This window comes from Protopterus annectens, chromosome 5.part0 (assembly GCF_019279795.1).
Source record: "Protopterus annectens isolate FY-2018-M chromosome 5.part0, PAN1.0, whole genome shotgun sequence".
In the NCBI taxonomy this organism is placed as follows: Eukaryota; Metazoa; Chordata; order Ceratodontiformes; family Protopteridae; genus Protopterus; species Protopterus annectens.
In genome coordinates, this window is record NC_056735.1 from 664,705,080 (window position 1) to 664,725,194 (window position 20,115).

General features: G+C 38.2%; 1 protein-coding gene across 3 annotated transcripts in view; it reads right to left on the reverse strand.

Moving 5' to 3' along the window:
- LOC122802746 (glycogenin-2-like) overlaps positions 1-20,115 on the reverse strand; it is a 1,303,570-nt gene that overhangs the window by 352,889 nt on the left and 930,566 nt on the right. For 2 of the 3 annotated variants that reach the window (XM_044072513.1, XM_044072515.1), the window contains one exon: positions 577-684. In XM_044072513.1, coding sequence (XP_043928448.1) covers positions 577-684 — 108 coding nt within the window. The remainder of the gene's footprint in view (positions 1-576; positions 685-20,115) is intronic. The other variant, XM_044072514.1, reaches the window with a different exon arrangement.

The window sequence follows — 20,115 nt, forward strand, 5'->3', positions numbered from 1 at the left end:
TACATGTGCATAAACACAGCCAGTACCAAGGTTTAGTACATTAACTAGCTGTTTTAATGGGTAACCAGGTTTAATGATGGTGCTGCTCACACTTCTCTTGTGGATGGGACACGCTACACATTCTAGACATTAATGCAACTTTTGCAATTAGAGAAAGTTTAGTAGAGTGCAGCTTTTACATACATTCCCAAACTCACAGAAACCATTTTTGTGTTGAAGTTGTGCAATAGCAAGGTTCACAATAAGCTTCAGACTTCAAAATCCAATTTCTGCAATAAATATCAGTTTTCAGGAAATCAACTATAGTGGGTAGATCTAGGCTCAGAGTGTGCTGAAGAAAATGTACGATGGTCATGGGTGTACTCTAAGAGCATAAGTAAACACATCCAAAGTGAGAAGCAAACAGTAGCAGCAGTATTTGAATCTTGTTAGCAGGAACAGCATCACTACTGCTACTCAGAATAAAAAAATGCATCTAAAAATGCAAAAAAAAAAAAACCGAAACAAATGCCAAAGGTGCCTGTTCAAGGTTTGGCATTCTATAGACAAATAAGCTTAATAATGTAGACAACATACCAATGAAGTCTCAAAGCTGATCTCCCGGATAGGCGATAATGGTGTAGGAGCATGAGAAACATCTGTGAGGACATCAGAAATCGACATCTGAAGAGAATATGATGGCTGCTAAAAAATACAATTTTACATTAATAACTTTGTTCACTGTACATCACACATGCTGACAAATATCAAAATTATCTGTAGCTAGTGTAAATAACTAGGATTGCAATGATAAAAAAAAAATAACTATTCAACTGGTTAAACTACTCAGCTATGGAAATTTATTCTACATGCCAACAATCTGCCAGACAAAAAATAAGCTCTTGATTACAGTCACAATTTACTAAATTCTTTTCTTTAATGCTTAATATAGTTAAACAATGTCACTGCACTTTATGCACGATTCTCAAGTACATTTCCAGTCTTTGATGCTTCCTTAGGGATTCAATACCCTGAAGTCGGATACCTCCCCTCTGTTATAGTAGCCAATAAGGTAAATAAAGTATCTGGGAAACATGGGAAGGGATATCTACACCAAGCAAAATTTCATTTTACATCCATTCCAAAGGCCGCCATTACTGAAGTCATTGTCTACAATGTCAACTACATGAACATATTGTCTCATCTACACATATCCCTACAATGGCACTAAGTTGCATCAAAATGGGGGCCATTAATCAAAATTTCAGTGCAGCCTTTAAAAAGCATTGTTCCTACTTTGAACCCTGTTTTACTTGGGATGCATACAGCATTTATGGGCATCAGTACTACATAAACAGCTGGCCTGTAGTTTAACAGCCCTTTTTGGAACAATTTCCTAGGTAAACTGCTTCACAGCATAAAATAATTGCCATAAAACCACAACCAGAACAGAGAAATCTAATCACTAAAATACTACAACCCTTGTTTATTACTTTTGTCAGCATATAAACGTTACCACATTTTATCAACTACAATCAATTTAGCTTTGTTAGTACTATAACATTCAATGCCACAAAACACTGTCAAATTGCTTCCATGCGCCTTCATACCACCAACACTCTTGGCTCAAAATACCGGTTACATTCCCCTCTCCCATATGGCTTATTTATCCTAGGAGTGCTAATCATCTTCTTCCGGCTTTTCCCGGTTAGGGGTCGCCACAGTGGCTAGCCTATGAGTGTTAATCCCACTAGAATAGTGTGACATTCAGAGGAGACTAGAGATTGTAGTTGTACTACAAAGGGAAATTCGGCTAGGCTGTCTTGGAAGCTTTCCCTACTCTTCTTGGCACCATATAATGCAATAGTCAACCCAGCTCCCTTAAAGGGCACTTCAATTCACCCCTTCTCCTCCATACAAACAGATGGCGTGAAAAACCCAGGACCGTGATTATCCAACAGGAAACTTCATACATTTTTCTCCACCTCCCTTTTTATGGCATTAAATGGCTGCACTACTGTTGCGTGGCCTACAATGGCCCAGCAGTGTGCACGTGCTTTTGCACATAAAGCATCCATTACTAAGCAGCTTGGATATTGCAGTCTACTTTAGCCCTTTAAAAAAAAAACAAAATAACGGATAGACTGAAACGTTTAATGAATAGCGTAGTGTACAAAATATATTCCAGTAAGCGCTTTCGTTTAGCTCCTGCCAAACTTTTCCAACTGATCTAATACATCACTTCCTGTGTGTTTAAATAACCAATACACTAAACGTAATTAATAAATTAAACAATTAATACATTTAAAAAATTCAAATGCTTAAAAAAACAGCACCCGTATAATGAACAAAGTACCCATTCAACACTAGTTGGCACGTAAACAGGTTAAATGAGACATTAAAAGTGTCAAAACTGACAAAAAATGCAAACAAATAATCTGGAAAGAATGAAGCCTGTGAAACTTAAATAATGCGCGAACTATTTCACGAGCGGTATTAATAACCGAGCTTGTATATAAATGTCAATAAGGAATAAACTTTGTGGCAATATACTCTATGTATCCAGAACCAAAATTACATATACATATATATATATATATATATATATATATATATATATATATATCTTGAGGTTCCTCTACATATACATACCTATATTTATTGAATGCACCATATCTAGTGCAATTCTTTTTTATTATCCCACACATACATATTGTCCGTTTTTTATAAATGTAATTTTGGTTTTGGATACATCGAGTATATTGCCACAAAGTTTATTCCTTAATGACATCATTTATATACAAGCTTGGTTATTAATACCGCTTGTGAAATAGTTTGCGCATTATTTAAGTTTCACAGGCTTCATTCTTTCCAGATTATTTATGTTTGCATTTTTTGTCAGTTTTGACACTTGAAATGTCTCATTTAACCTGTTTACGTGCCAACTAGTGTTGAATGGGTACTTTGTTCATTATACGGGTGCTGTTTAAGCATTTGAATTTTTTTTAATGTATTAATTGTTTAATTTATTAATTACATTTAGTGTATTGGTTATTTAAACACACAGGAAGTGATGTATTGGATCAGTTGGAAAAAGTTTGACAGGAGCTAAACGAAAGCTCTTACTGGAATATATTTTGTACACCGCTATTTGTTTTTTCATTAAACGTTTCAGTCTGTTATTTTGGTTTTTTTGGTTGGATTGTTTCTTCTTGGCTCTTACTTTAGTACTTTTGCTGATACTCCGAACCATAGCAAATATTGGGCTTTTGCCATGCGATAGGCATGAGTAAATGGAATTGCGTTTCTACAGCAAGGATACGTTTGCTACAGTTTAGCAACTCTATCATACAGCAACTTAACAGCACCCAGTTTACAATGACTTTTTTTTTTGGAGGACACTACTATGCACAACATGCAAGGGGGCCAAGGTGGAGAGGCTATACAATGTATTTAGGTACATAACAGCTCATCTCTGCTGGATTTATCTTTAGTCTTAAATTCTGGAGGATTTGTGTGGGTTGAAGAAAGGTACATCTATTATTGTTACTGCTTAGAGTTTCCAGGAGGGTCTCATTCAACTCCTCAGAGCCCACTAGGCCCAAATTTAATTCATATTATAGCCATCTTGATAATCAACATTTTACAATATCTACTAGTGTTATCTCCACACTCCTCACCAGATGGGACCACTGTCCAATTGCGGTGTCAAAATCTCCACATTTAAGTTACTCCTAACAAAACATTTTGGCTAAAAACAGAAAACATACATAAACAAAACTTCCTTGACTCTTGCCTGGTCCACTACATGCTAAAACAAGCAAGAAATTAATATTTTAACTTCATTACAGCTGCAGGAAGAATATATCCCATTAGTTGGTCTTTTACAAGCAAAACTGTCTAACAGCATAGCTCAAAGTACTCCTTAAAAATTAAAAACATGTCCCTTAGAAGTGCTGACAACTACATACAAACAAAAGCTAGTTCATATAATACTAAAAGCCAAAACAAGAATTTCAGACAAAACTATTCAGTTATATCTACGCAAATAAGTTTAAACATTGTTGGCCCTAAATCTTTTAACTAGTCACCATTTCAAAGCTTAACAATCTCTCCTAAACAAACCTTAACCCTTTATCCAGGCTCATATAGATACATCTCTATTCTCAAATGAATCATGATTATAAAGCGTTTATGTATTTTGGCAAAAAGGTTGGCAAAGAGAAAAAAATGGACCTGGCTCAGTATGGATTTATAAATAGGTAAAAAAAAATAATTAAAACCCCAATGATTCAAAAGGATGCACTGGGGAATATATCAATATTATGTTTTGGGAATCCAAGATAGTTGCACACCAATCAACACCTTAACTGAGGCAAAGGCCATAAACTATCAGTTTTAGTAAATTCAGTTACTGGCTAGTAAGTATACTGCCAGGATAAAAGCAAAGAAATTGAGCCTGAAAGAAAATCCTTTAGAAAACACTGTCTGGAAACAATACTGCAGCTGTTCATCAAAATAGTTCAAGCTCAACGTCTTGGCACAAATAAATCTGGACAAATCCAAAAATAATGGGGGGACAAAGCCCCAAAAACTGGAACAAATTCTAAATGCTCTCATGAACTTAGAAAATTGCTGAAATAAAGGTCATGTTACCATGCATTTTTCTGACCATACAAAGTCTGAAACTCAAATGACTCATTCAGTAAATTCACTCATCGCTGATTTGCCTCAAAAATCAAGAACAATTTTTATGAACAGGCCAAAAATACGAGACAAAGATCTGGACATTCTGTGAAAATCTGGTCAATTGAGAGAGATGAATCTAGAGAAAAAAGTGAAATTTGCTCAGACCTGATTAAATGAAACACTGAAGGAGTACATCACCTGAAGTAACAAAAGGCTGGAAAAATGTAAGCTTTAAGCATATATCAAATGAGCTAACTGCAAAAATCAGAGGTCAAAATTAAGACATGGCTGGCAGAGTACGAGACTGCTCAAAAAAAGCAAAGTTTCAAAAAAATGGTAGAATTAGAGGACAGAGCACTTAAGGAAAATCTGAGATTCTCTGCTGTGCCAGAACTACAAAGAACAGACCATTAATTTTATGAAGGCACAAATAAGCAACTGGACTGGCATTCCCCAGAAGAAATGGTTCTAGGGCATACAAGGTGCAAGTTCCAACTCTGACCATGAGAAAGCAGCCAAAAACATGTTAGAAAATATGCAAACCCACCAGCAGAATGAGTTGATCCTGACAAAACTGCAGCAATAGGGCAAAGTATTAAACATCGGCGAGAGACCAGTGTATATAAAAAATGATTATTCAATGTACACCAGGCAGAAGAGAAAAATGTATTCCAGCGATCAGCGAACATTGAGAGGCAGATGCTAGATTCATGCTGCTGTATACAGTTATTGTCAGAATTTTTTCCAAGACCAAAAGTCATTTTTTGATGCAGAGCAGTCTAAGGAGGAAATACAAAGTTTGTCCAAGAAAGAGAGGCATCAAGCAGAAAGGGGATCTGAGATTTTGCCATTAAAACATTTTAAACTGTTGCAAAGGAAAAAGCATGAGACAGAAAAGTACAGGAGGTAACTAGAAGAATCTGGAGTCTGGAACTGGGAGATGAAAATAAACAGGAAGACAAACATGGAAATTAGTGAATAAATGTGAGACTGGAAATCAGATTTGTGAAATATGGTTGTACAAGAAAAACTGGAAAGAGTGGACTTTTAACCATGTTAAACTTGTGGTGAACTAAAAGGCATTTGCCACATTTCATGCTATTAATGTTTTGATGGGTACTTAGGGGAGGGGAAGAGTAAGGAAAAAGCTATGTAAATATAGTACAGTTTTGTACCTACCATAAATGTAGATGTCCGATAGGTATGCATCTGCAGTCATCACATATGGGTTGTCCTGCCTCAGGCAGCCCTTCGGTCGGCCGGATTCCAAAGTCTGGGTCCGGCGTCGGCCGATGTCGCATCCTCCCTGACGCCAGAGCGCCCGGGGTATAAAAGCATCAGCCGACGCCATCTTCCTCAGTCCTTGCCCCAGATGCCAGGTGCCCTCTAAGGAAGGCTAAATTTGGAGAGATGCATTTAAAAATCCAAACATGCACAATATAAAAACAAATGCACCATAATAGATCCCCCCAGCTAGCTATTAGAGGAGTAAGTACCCAAGAAATACCACAGAGGGGAAGGAGGGAGGATAACCCTAACTGCAGATGCATACCTATCGGACATCTACATTTATGGTAGGTACAAAACTGTACTATGTCCTTCAAGGATGCATCTACAGTCATCACATATGGGTAGAATACCATAGCCAATCTGGGGGTGGAGGAACTATGAAAAGGATGGTGTAGCTAAAATCCCCTGCAGGACTGCCGTAGCAAAGCCTGCTCTGGATCTGGAATATAAAGGTAAATTGTAATGCTTGGCAAATGTATGCACGGAGCTCCATGTAGCAGCTTCTAAAATGTCCTTGGTAGCCACCCCTCTCAAGAAAGCTGTGGAGGTGGCTGTGGCTCTCGTGGAATGAGGTCTAATGTTAGTTGGCACAGTTTTTCCATGAAAGGAGTAACAAAAATGAATGCAATTCCCTATCCATTTTGAAATAGTTTGTTTGGAAATTGCTTTTCCTTGAGTACCAGCAGCATATGCTACCAACAGCTGGTCAGTTTTTCTGTAACCTTTAGTTCTGTCCAAGTAGTAGTGCAACTGTCTGTGTATGCCCAGAGTGTGCAGAAGTTTCTCCCCTTTGTTTTGTGGATTTGGGAAGAAGGTAGGTAAATGAATAGCTTGATTTAATGAAACCCTGGATACCACCTTTGGCATAAATGTAGGATTGGTTCTTAGTGAAACTGTCCTGATGAAAAATAAGAAAAGGCTGTACTGCCATAAGAGCCTGTAACTCAGATACTCTTCTTGCTGAGGTTATGGCCAGAAGGAAAGCAGTCTTCCAAGACAGGAACTGTAGTTCTGCAGATGCTGCTGGTTCAAAGGGAGGCAGTGTTAGTTTTTCCAACACAAAGTTAAGGTCCCAAGTAGGTAGAGGTGGTTTCCCTGGAGGATTGATGTTTTTGATTCCTCTTAGAAACTGTCTTAGGAGAGGATGAGAGAAGACAGGCGGATCTGTATTGTACTCTGCTGAAATTGCTGAAGCATGTATTTTAATGGAAGACTACGACAGACCATTGTGGAACATTTCTGCCAAGTATTCCAGGATAAGTGCCATGCTCATCACTGTCACATCTAGGCCCTTTGTGGTGTTCCAAATGTGAAATCTTTTCCATTTTGCTGAATATGCCTTTCTCGTGGAAGGCCAGCAAGCTTCCATAATAATATCTTTCACTCTCTGGGATAGCTTGTCCTGAGGAGGAGTCAAGGTATTTTCCAGGCTGTTAATTGCAAGGTTTTCAGGTTGGGATGCAGAGTCTTGTAATTGGGCTGTGTCAGTAGCAGTGGCCATAGAGGAAGAGGCCATGGTTTCGTATGTGACATGCTCTTTAATAGTGGGTACCAGTGCTCTCTTGGCCAATCCGGAGCTATCAGAATCACCTTTGGCTGCTCTGTCCTGATCTTCAGTAAAACCTTGGTCATTAAAGGAAGAGATGGGAATGCATACACTGTTAGAGTTCTCCAGCTGAAAGAGAGGGCGTCCACTTTCCATGCTTGTGGGTGGTATGTCCTAGAGCAGAATTTCTTCAGTTGATTGTGGGGGGGAAGCAAAAAGATCCAAGTCCGGTCTCCCCCATGATTGTGTTATCTGTAGAAAGATGTCTGGGTGCAGCATCCATGATGTTTCTGCTTAAGCTGTCCGCCAGTATATTGTCTTTCCCTGGTACAAACTGGGATTGTAGCTGTATAATGAGTTTCAGGGAAAGTTCCCATAGATTCATTGCCAGCCTGCAAAGAGGATAGGAATGGGTGCCTCCTTGCTTGTTTATGTACCACATCACCATGGTGTTGTCTGTCCTTAACAGATGGCCATGATGCAGAAAGGGTTTGAAGACTTCGACTGCATGCATCACTGCCATCATTTCCTTTTGGTTTATGTGCATGCGTAGCTCTTTTTGTGACCATAGACCTTGAATGCATCTTCCCCTCCATGTACGCTCCCCATCCGTGGTCTGAAGCGTCTGTTGTAATGGTTTGACTGGCTATTGGTTTGCTGAAAGGCAGACCCCCTGTTTGACTGGCTTGCTTGGGCCCACCACAGAAATTCCTTTTGAAGGCATGGAATGAGTGGTATCACAGTTTCCAGGCTGTGGCTGTGCTGAGTCCATAAACTCCTTGGGTACCATTGTAGTTTCCTCATATGTAGTCTTGCTTGCGGAATCAGAAGTATGCAAGAAGCCATGTAACCCTGGGCTTGCAGAAATTTCCTTGCAGTCAGCTGGGTTTGTCTTGTCAGATTTTTGAAGTAATCTGGTAGTTGACTTTGCTTTACTTCTGTAAGGAAGGCCATTTGAGTGGTTGTATCTAGATCTGCACCCAGAAAGGTTATTCTTTGGGATGGAACAAGTCTTGATTTGTGGAAGTTGACTGTATATCCCAAGGCCTGAAGTAGGTGAATGGCATAATTCAAGTGTTTTACCAAAGTTTGTTGGCTGTCCGCTTGTATAAGGCAGTCCAGATATGGGTATATTTGCATCCCCTGAAGTCTGCAGTGTGCAATTACTGATGCCAGGCATTTCATGAATACTCTGGGCGCAGTAGAAAAGCCAAAGGGCAATGCTGAGAATTGATAATGCTCTGACCCTGCAAGAAATCTGAGGTGTCTTCTGCAACTTTGTCTGATAGGGACATGCAGGTATGCCTCCTTGAGGTCTAGTTACCAGCCAAGACCCCTTGCCCAGCATGGGAAGGAGCTGCTGTAGAGTCAGCATTTTGAGCTTTGGTACAATGAGATAAGTGTTCAGTGCGGACAAGTCGAGAATAGGCCTCCATTGTTTTTCTCTTCTTGGAACAAGGAATAGTCTGGAATAAAATCCTTGGCCTTGTTCTGAGAGGGGGGCTTTTTCTATAGATTTCATTGCATTAAGCTGGAAATTTGTTTCAAAGCCTCTGCCCTTTGATTCGGTGGCAGGTCTGGCATGCCCTTTCTTTTTGGTAATGTGTGGAAATGGAACCTGTATCCTTTGTCTATTATTTGTAGAGTCCATTTGTCCCTTGTAATACTGTGCCAATTTTCTGAAAATAAAGAAAGCTTTCCGCCCAAAAGGTGCTTCCAACTGAGCCCTGGTTGGCGGTGTCAAAGTAAAGTCATTGAGCCTGTCCTTGTGCAGCAGTTGTAGGTCCTGCATTACCTCTCTGGTTGGGAGGCTGCCATTGACGTCGTCTGTAGGAGCCTCTAGCTTGCCCTCTACCTCTGGCACGCCTGTTCTTGCCTCTCTGAAACCCCTCTGTGTCTGGAAAGGACCAATTCTTGGAAGGCCAATTCCTGCTGAATCTTGGTGGTTGTACTTGGAGAAAATCTTTTGACTGTTTGTACTGATTTTGCTTTTTCTTCAAATTTCTTTAGGACCTCCTGAGCCGTGGAGCCAAATAACTTTTGCTTTTCCAGTGGGGCATCCAGCAGCTTTGCTTTAACATTGTCTGGCAGAGATTGTTCCTTCAGCCAAGCATGCCTACGTATGACTGCGCCAGTCATAGCTGACCTACATGAAGCTTCCAATGCATCATAACCACATTGCAAGAAATGGTTACTAACCTGCTGAGAGTTATGTACCAGATCCTGAAGTGACTTTTGGTCTAGGGGGTCAGGTGAAGACGGCTTTTTATGCAATTCATCTAACAAATACTCTTGGTACTGTATCATATGAAATTGACAATTTAATGCCCTCATAGAAAGAGTAGCAAAAGTATACACTTTTTTGCCCCATCTCTCTAAAGCTCTGGACTCCCTTTCAGAGGGGAGAGGATTTTTAGCAGTGGCAGCTGCAACCCCTTTAGGGCTCTAGGAAATGGTTTCAGGATCTGCAGAGTGGGCCTTGTAAAGGTAAAGATGCGAGTCCGGGACCCTGTAGTACCCATCGGGTTTGGCAGGAGCTGGAAGAGAATCAGGGGTTTTGCTAGAGTCAGAGTACACATCAATGACATTCAAAACAGGAGGTATAGCTAAAGGCCTATGCTGAGGCAAATGTAAAAAGGTCCTTAATCTTTTCCTGGAATCAGAGAATTCCTGGCCCTGCCATTGGAAATGCTCTCTCATGGAGTGTAGTGTCTCCCCAAAGGAAAACTCTTCAGGAGGGGAGGCAGAGGGAATAGATTCCTCTGCATCAGAATCCTCGTAGGCCGAATAAGCCTCCTCCTGGTGGTCCGAGAGAGTAGAGCCATCAGAGGCCTCATCTGAGGAGTGTGGATCAGAGGGATCAACCCTGGGCCTTTTGTCTGGAGGAGGTTGAGAGCCCCTGTCCGGATGAGGTTGAGAGCCCCTAATTAAGGAAATAAGATCCTCTGCTAAGCTTAGAATTTGTGATCCTGTAGAGGGTCCCTGAGGGATAACCTTGGGAGGCAAAGCTTTTGAAAGTTTAGCAGCTTTAGCCCTGGAGAATGCCTTAATGGACATGGATGCAGGAGGCCTGGCTGCACCACGTGCTGGTGTAGACTTGTCTAAAGGAATGGTGTCGGAAAGTTCCAAGACACCAGTTTCTGTTGGCAATTCAATAACAGACTCGGCTGGGACCTCCGGGACCAAGGTGGTCGGTTGAACGGTTTCTGAAATTGCAAGTACCAAGGACTCTGTTTCAGCCGAGACAGAGACACTCGCGGTAGGCCTGGCCGTGGTTTCAGCCGAAACCGCGGTCCGCGTGCGTCAGTCCTTGTCCTTCCGTTTAACTAAATGAGAAGTCTGAGTCTCAGACGGCATCTTATACGAAAAACTAGCCCCAAATAATTCCTCTGCAAACTCCGCCAGACGTCTAAGAGTGCGTCGGTTGAAGGAAGCACAGGCTGAACAGGCCGAGACGTCGTGGTCTGGGCCTAGGCAGGGGAGGCAATAAGAGTGGAAATCCTTATGAGGTATTTGTTTCCCGCAAGTCAAACAATTAACTTTATCTGACATCGGCTGAGGCAAGAAAGAGTCCCCAACGGGGTACTTAGCTTTTTGAAGTCTTCGGTAACTGAATTACAGGAGCTGGCCGACCGGCACTTGCAAACTGCTTCTGCTTTGGGCACCACGCGGCAAGAAAGACTGAGGAAGATGGCGTTGGCTGATGCTTCTATACCCCCGGCGCTCTGGCGTCGGGGAGGATGTGACATTGGCTGACGCCGAACCCAGACTTTGGAATCCGGCCGACCGAAGGGCTGCCTGAGGCAGGACAACCCATATGTGATGACTGCAGATGCATCCTTTAAGGACATCTTAACAGTACTTCTATGAAATTGTTTATGATATAAGTTGCATGTTTTAAAGTAAGGCATTTTTAGTTCTTTATGTGATAAATATACTAAAGTAAATTGATGCCTGTTTTTAGTATTAAGAAATATTGGCATTACAATGCAAAATAATAAAAAAGGCTAGACAAAAGCATGTTTAACAGTCTGTAATCCTGAGTTGTTGAATGGGGTGTAAAAGTACACATCTCATAATATATGTAGCACTGATATTTTTCTTACTTTCACAAAGGTGGAAGTTTGGGTTATGACCCTTGGCTTAATCCAACATGTTTTAAGTGGAAATAAGTACATAAGAGAACACTGAATATAATGTAAACCTTTCCTTTAGCAATAAATGATTCCGCTTCTCTTTAGAAGCATGTATCTAAGGGCTACATTTTTGTTTCCCTGGAGACAAACTGATTATGGGCAATAGAAAAGCCAAAACACTTTCTTAAAGGTTAAAAGTTAGTTTTCTGAAAGCAAGTTTTTCACACCTGGGAGGAGAATAAAGAAAAAAGAAACACCAATTTTCATTTAAGTAGAACAGCAGCAACAAGCATCTCTAGTCAAGGCTTGTGTTTGCAGCTATTTGGGACAAATGTTCCTTGTAGGAGGGTTAAACATTTGAAGATGCACATAGTTTTGTGCATTTATATCAAGTTAACAGATTATGGGAGTTCTTGTAATCAGTTCTTTTTGGTGGGTTTTTATTAAAAGCAAAAAGTCTTGTAAAATGTGACTGGTTCCAATGTTAAGAAAACACTACAAAGCACCAGCCTGACAAACATTAATGGGTGCATGTGTCTTACTTAAAAGGCTGGAATGAGATTAAAAAAAACTGCCATATATAGTAGGCGATAATAATTACTTATAATGGCAACACTTTCCATATTATCTTGGAATGTGAATAGTCTTACATGTACAGGCAAAAAAGAAATTATATTAAAAAAAGCAATGTGCAAAAAATGCTACAGGAGACATTTAGAAAGAACTGAGCATGTGAATCTGATAAAGGATTTCAGGATGGATAATGAGCAAAATATCAGAAAAATACAGAGATAAGTACTTAATTGCTAGAAGTACCAATAGTAAAGAGGAAAAATATAATGGCAGATTTGTGGTAGTAAGGGGCTACTTGCAAGGGATAAAGATGCTGGCATGCAATTTATATTCCACCTAAAACTATTATGGAGCTTAAAAAATTAGGGGATAACTCTGCTCTCAACAGGGAGTATTACTTATAAGGGGGACTGGAATTTGATTTGCAACAATGAGGATGCATCTGAGGGGTCTAGAAGGAAACATACAAGGGTAGATTTCTGAAGAAATGTATGAAAATATTTGGCATGGAACACATGAACAGTGGTGGGAACTCAAAAGTACATATTCACCAAGGTACAATAACTGGACTAGACAGAAATCATATTTCACAGGAACATGTGCATTTGAGAACTGACATCCAATAACTATTTTAGATCATGTGGCAATAATTACCAAGATAAAAATGCAGGGCAATGAAGTAAAGATGAAATGCTGGTGCTTCCTCTCCTAACAGAGGAGTTTAAGGAATGGGTAGTAGAAATTAGAGAGTTATTAGGGAAGAAAGTACTCCAGAGGTTATAACTAGTGAGTGGGATACAATGAAAGTGGAGTTAAAGACATTAAGAACAAAGAATTTAGAGCGGCTGACAAAGGTTAAAGTATTAAAATAAGAGGAATCTCACAAGAGGCGCCCAACTAGTACCCAGATAGTATGTATGGGTTTAGAAAGATTGCTGTTTGGTAACTTTTTGCCAACTCCAGAGCAAAAAACATTTTGACTCTGGCAAAAGAAAATAGATAGGGTTGTTGCCAAACTTAGGGAGCCTGTAACAAAAGCAAATTGCCAGAGATCCTGTGGATGTGTTAGATATTTCAGAATTTTTTAAATTTGTATAAAGCAAATAAGTTGGATAATTAAACAAAACGCACAAATGAAAATTTTTATGAAGACTTGTAATCCAAGGTTAAAGGTAATGTCTCAACACAACTGACAAGACAGGAGGAGATGAGAAAAATTGCAATGTATAACCAATCTTCAGGAAAGCCTCCAGGAAGAGATGGTATTCCTGTAGAAGTTAGGAGAAAAGAAAGTGGTACAAATCTGGAAGGTGTTTACCAGTATTTTAAAAGAAGCACCAACATCTTGGAAATAAAACCCATGGTGGTTGTAATACCTAAAGACAGTAAAGACCCATCAGATCCAGCATCATAGACCCCATTTCAATTTTAAACCAAGATTATAAAAGGTGTTGCCAAGCTTGATAGATATGGGTTAATGGGGTTTTGTGGAGGGGAGGTAAAAATTTGACATTAAACGATGATCCAGAGGGAAGCAGAATCTAAGAAAATACTGTTTGTTGGTCTTGATGCAGAGAAAGCATTTTATAGAGTAAGCAGAGATTTTATAATCATGGCAACGGAAGCATTTGCATTCCCTGATACAACACAGCAAGGGTAATTTGCAGAATGAGGAATCTGAGGCAAAAATCAAATGGGATAACTCCTCTCAAGCAGTCTTTCAGAAGAATCAGTGAAGAACATCCTCTCTTACATTTAGAACCACTGGCAAAGAAAATCCGGGAGTCAAATTCAGGATATAATTTACATGGTAATCAAGAAAAGTTGGCTTTATTTGCAGATATTTTACACCTTATAAAATCAGAAAAGGATATCTCTCACTGTTGTGGAATATTATGGAATAATTTCAAGTCTTTCAGGGGGATACAAAACTAAAGGTAAAACAGGCTATATTTGTAAACTATGCTACAAGCAATACCCATATTTATAGGGACACGGTAAAATGAAGTACTTGGATGCATAAATTAAAAGGATTGTTACTGGAGATAAGGCTATGTGGGAAGAGACTACATTTTTTTAATTTAATTTTACATTTGTTTACTGGGGAGGTCCGACTGGGTCGAGTTGTCAGTTTTCAGCGGAGGCCCAGGGAGAAAAGCTCCAGAAACATACTATACACAAGGTATTTGTATGAGCATTGTGGTTTACACATACAGCTAAAAAATACAGCAGATAACATATGATTGCTTAAGATATTTACATAAGCATAGTGGTTTAGACATACAATTAAAAGTATAGCAGGTAAAAGATACATTACTGAAAAACGGGAAGCTCTACTTTTTGGATATGGATAGCAAGATACAAGCAGTGAGAATGTTTTTAGTTCCTTTAGTTTTATACATAGATCAGGCATATTTTTATCAACCAGAGAAGTTGGATAGCAAATGCAGAGTCTTGACAGATTTTATCTGGGGGTAAGTGGGCAACAGTCAAGTGGGATAAGTTGATTTTTCCAATAGAAAAATATGGTTTAGGATTACCTAATTTGAATGGGGTATTTCAGAGCTACAGTTAAGGCTTCTATACACAGCACAAGCAGAAAGCTATAGCTCAAAGTGGAAGGGATAATGTTGAATGAGGGGAAGCTCAGAAAACAAGGAGCTTGATTTTGGATGAAGACCCTTAAGGAGAAAAACTGACAATACAGAATATTATATTCATGAAGTATCAAAGCATTCTAGGAACTAAACATGAAAATGGAGAAAGGAAATTCTGATAGGGATGACTGCAATTAGGGGTACACAGAATATCCAAAAGGGTGCTATAATTTATAGGAGAAAGCTGGCAAAAGAACCAAGGTATTGGGAATGAATAATTAGAGGGGAGAAGGTAACAGAATGGGAAGTCAAGACAGTTGGACTCGAGGCTAAAAGATTACACATACTCTGCTGCCAATGCCAAATAGGTTTCCCTTATCCCTTTTTCTTTGCCTTCCCTAACTGAAAGATCTGCACTGGTTGAGTTTTTAGTTGAATCTAGTGCAGAAGCTACTGTTAAAAATGGTTAAATCAGTAGACATATAAAATATCAGAAGACAACAGCAATCAGATCAGAGAAAGACTGGAAAAAATTAGACAAATAATTCACACACAATGGCAAGACATGTAAGGCTCCCAAATATGCAACAAAGTCTAGATGATTTAGGATTTTTGCCTGGAAGTGTCTCCATAGGTAATTTTATATTACAAGTAGATTCCAAAATATTTTCCTCAAGTAGATGGCAAATGTTGGAGATATTAAGAAAGAGGTACTTGGGAGCATGCGTTTTCAGTGAGTAATGAGTTGGCAGATTTTAAACATTCCCTGCAGAGTACTCTGTCAGGATTACTGCATGAAGGAGCGAGTGTAACCAAGGAGATGTTTTTGGGCTGGGATACAAGATCTAAATTGCCTAGACATAGCAAGGTATTAAGTTTAATTCTGGTGGCTGCCAAAAATGCAATTAATAGAAAATGGAAATCAAGATGTAAACCAGCCTACTTGAAATAGTGACTATTGTAACAGACATAACACAGGCAGTGAGGTTCAAGAAGGGTAGAGTAAAATACATAGGAAAAATGGAAACTGGGGTGACAAAATACAGAAAAATGTCTGAGGAGAAATTAGATTTAAGAGAAGACAGGAATTGAATTTATGTAATGCTGGAGTGATTATATTGCATGGAACAATATACATGATATATAACATTTGTAAATGTGAACTTGTCAGTATGGTTTGATTACTTTTACATAAATCTAAGTGGTTTGTCTGTCACAATAAAGGTGTTTTAAAAATGTTAAGTTTCGATGCGGAAAGCATTTGAGAGTCAGGAATTTATGCAGAGATCCCTTGAGGCATTTGTTTTCCAGTACCACGGATATTAATATTTAATATCTACACAGGAGCTCAAGCCAGGTTGAAGGGTGGTGGTGAGATGTATATAGTCTTTAGTCTTACAAGAGTAACCAGGTAGGATTGCCCAATTCACCATTACTCTTTTACATTTAGAGCCATTAGCCAGGGATACAAGACAAACAACTGGATATAAATGGACAAATACTAATGAAAAATAGCCCTTTTTATGGATGATATAATAGATTACCAATCCAGGATATAAAATCACACTTAATACTTTAATATAGCAGGATATAAAGTAAATGAAGCAAAACCAAAGACTATAGTAATGAACTTTGCCCCAAGATAAAACATTGCAGAGTTTCCTCCTTTTTGTGGGGTCATGACAAGATGAGATATTTGTGAAGTGTTTGAAACAGGACGTTGAGCAAACAGCTAATGAAATTTGGGAATAAACTACTCCAAAGATAAGATTATGGAAGGTTATTTACAAACAGAACAATGAGATGATGCAGGAAATTAAGATGTTCTGGTCCTGTTAGCTCTTTATGTAGGTCAGACTTGCATGTGTCAAGTGAGAAATCAAATATAAAAGAATAAGAAAATGTAAATTGAGTTTCCTTTAGGAAAACAAAAAGGAAAGTGCGGATGGAAAAATATTGAATGTGTGGTTTGGGAGTTGCATATTTGGAAGTATACTACAAGGCCTAACAAATTAGATTAATATTTCTAATTCAGGTCACTGTGTGCCCAAATGGAGCATGATAGGCTCAGTGTCCAATGAGGCAACAACAGGATCACAGATGGACATTTAAGCAGATCTAGGTAATGAATATAAAGATAATTATGTACAGCGTCATAAATATATATATATATATATATATATATATATATATATATATATATATATATAAGTATTATGTATGTCCAAGTTAAATAAAGTTCTGGAAAAAAACAATAGGTTAGGCTGTATATACGTTGCAATGAAGGCAGGAATGAATGTCAACCATTTTAGAAAGACTGAACAAGCAAGATTTTGCTATTAGATGATACAAGATGAGGAGGTAATAAAACGAGATAAAATTAGTTTGGAGTTACTGAACTCAGATTACCTTGCATATGCAAGTCTAATATTACAGCTCATTGAAGAGAAGTGGAGGTTGGAAAAAACACAAAACGTGGATTTCATAAATAAGGCTAGAACAGAAAACAGTAAGAAGTAGAGCATATTGAACAATACTCAATTTGAGAAATCAATACAGAGTAGTAGAGGGAAATGTTTTAATCCTACACATGCAATGAAATCAAGAACATTTATAAGTTTTGCATGGAACTGAGACTTCAAAGAAATATCACCACAGAAAAAGGCATATGCTGGTGATGCAACTATTCAGAAAGTTTTTTGTATGCTACACACGTACACATACAGAAGGAAATAAAGGAAGTTGTTCACAACAAAAACAAAGAAACTGAAATATCTGTAAAGCAAAGAAAATACATACTAAAAGGACACTGCTTTATGTTACACAAATTACACGGAATAACATTTTTCTACCAGAAAACCTTGTCTACAGAAAAAGGCATAATTTTCTCGAGAAGATAGGAAAAAAAAGAGGCAAAGAGCAGGTGAAAAGGAAAAAAATCAAAATTGAACATGGAAGTACTGAAGGACATTACTATAAGAAAAACAGGAGAAAGACTGACAAACAGCTCAAGCGATGGATGTACAAAGCCAGCTGGATGAGAACTGTATGCTTGTAAATGCAACGCAATGAAAATAGTGGGGTTAACAAGACTAATGGTGATGAACATCACTCTTTGTAACAATTGACAGAGCAGATATTATTGAATATTACTGAATTAGAAGATTCTTCAGATCTGATCAGGAGAGATTCTTGTAATTGGAGATTAAATTAGAGGAAATGATACATTTACAAAGAAGATAGTGAATACTGAACAATGTTATGTTTGCCAGGAACAAAGCGGATGCGAGGCAGGCCTTAAAACACCTTAATGTAAGGGAGTATGGGATCTGTTTTTATTCATGTCAGTACAAATGATTGTATTCGGAAGGAGGGAACTTATAGCCCTCTTAGCATAGCTTGTACAGATGTCGACATTTTTCATAAATCCCATAAAAACTGAAAATATTGTGTGTAAATACAAAATGTTCTGTGAAAAAAACTGAAATGGGTAGAGCATCAGAGCATAATTTTGGCCACGTGTTCGGACAGGATGGCATGCACTTAGAATCGGCAACAGATATTCTTCAATTATCTGAAACCAGGCAGGATTTTTGCCAAGTTGAAAACTAAACAGTTCATGAATAGCAGCATTTGATGCATCTCTGGTGGTTAATGCTAGCAACATTAAACAAAAATGATGATAAAAATGTGCTCAGTAAACACATTAGTACACACCCCCATCACAATTTTAAGTTTGCCATTTTGGAAATTTTGTTAAAAAATATAAGAGGGGGTGATTGGAAAAATTTGTTGCTGAGGGCAGAATCCAAATGGCAATTTAAGTTAAATTCAACTATATATCCTGGGCTCAATGAAAATATAAGCATTAAGCCTGAATTAAAATATAGGGCTGGTACATTGTAACAATATATATTTTATATTTTATATATAAATTTAGAGTAGTGGGGTGGGAAACATTATACAAGTGTTATTTATATGTATTTTTATGTTAAAAAGAAAACACTTTTTTATTAAGACAAAGTCATTTTAAAATGTTTTTTAAAAAATGTGCAATTATTCAATTAGTAGTCACATGATGCATTTTAGGTGTATTTAATGTCTTTTGAAATTATTGCATTTAGATCTGTTGAAGTCCTAGTGACGAAAGCGCTTATTTTGGTCATTTTTATGTGTGTATTAAGTAAGAATAAAATCGTTTTGTGGAAGGTGGACTTGTTATTGGCATCCTACAGCTTCTTATCTGGTTATTTGGTCTACACTGTTGCTGGAGGAGTGTTATTTTTCGTTTGTGTTTCTTTTAACACTTGGAGCCTACAAGACACCTGTGTGCCTTCAGCATGGAGGTTAGAGTTATCCCCAGTGTTCGAGGATGAAGCAGGATTTTCTGGCTTCCCTTGTGGGCAGAAATCCGCTTCAAATGATGACTTAAATGTGCTAAATTTAATTTTAGCATTGACTGAAAAAGTTTTGGATTTGCAAGAAGCCGTTTTGAGGCTTCAGGGGGACAACAAAACCGTTGCAAACCATACCGGAGCACAGGGGAACCTAAAAGAAGCAGCACTTCCGGTTTCCCGAGGTAGGGGAACTGGTGAAACTGAAACAAACAGTGAGATACAAGTTTTGGACATATCTACTCAGCGTTTGGTGAATGGAGTCTCTCTCAGGGGCGAAACGGCTCCTAATTTGGAAATAAATAAGAATCAAGGAGATAAACGGATAGGCAGCGCTACGAACGACGTAGAAGTCATTCCACAACCATTTCCAGTGCAGGTGGACCGTTTGAAAGAATGGACTAGGCGGGAGCATTCATTTTTTGGTAACGATAATTTTTTTAAAGAAAAGAACGCTATGGATGGTAAACTAGTGACTTTGGAGAATAAACTCCACAAAATAAGAGCTTTGCAATGTGACAATTCATATTTAATGGAGTGTATTAATTGTAAAAGAGTCCCTAAGGGGCTCAGGATGTTTAAATTTCCTAATGGCTTAAAAAATACAGATGCAGAATGTGATTAATTATTGTCTATGTTTGATAGGCATGGAATGGAACTCATGGATTTTATTATAAAACTGAATAATAAGATTGATTTTTTTATTAAATGAAGTAGATGAATTAAATGCGAGTATTATGAATGATGTACAATTTAATCAATTTGCATTTAGATACAATGTCCTGTTTGATAGTGGAAAATGAACTGAATAATAACATTTTAAAGAAAAAGAAAAAATTATCAAGAGATGAGTTATGAATATAAAAATAATTTAGCATATATTTTCCCCAAAGCATATTATGGTACGGATA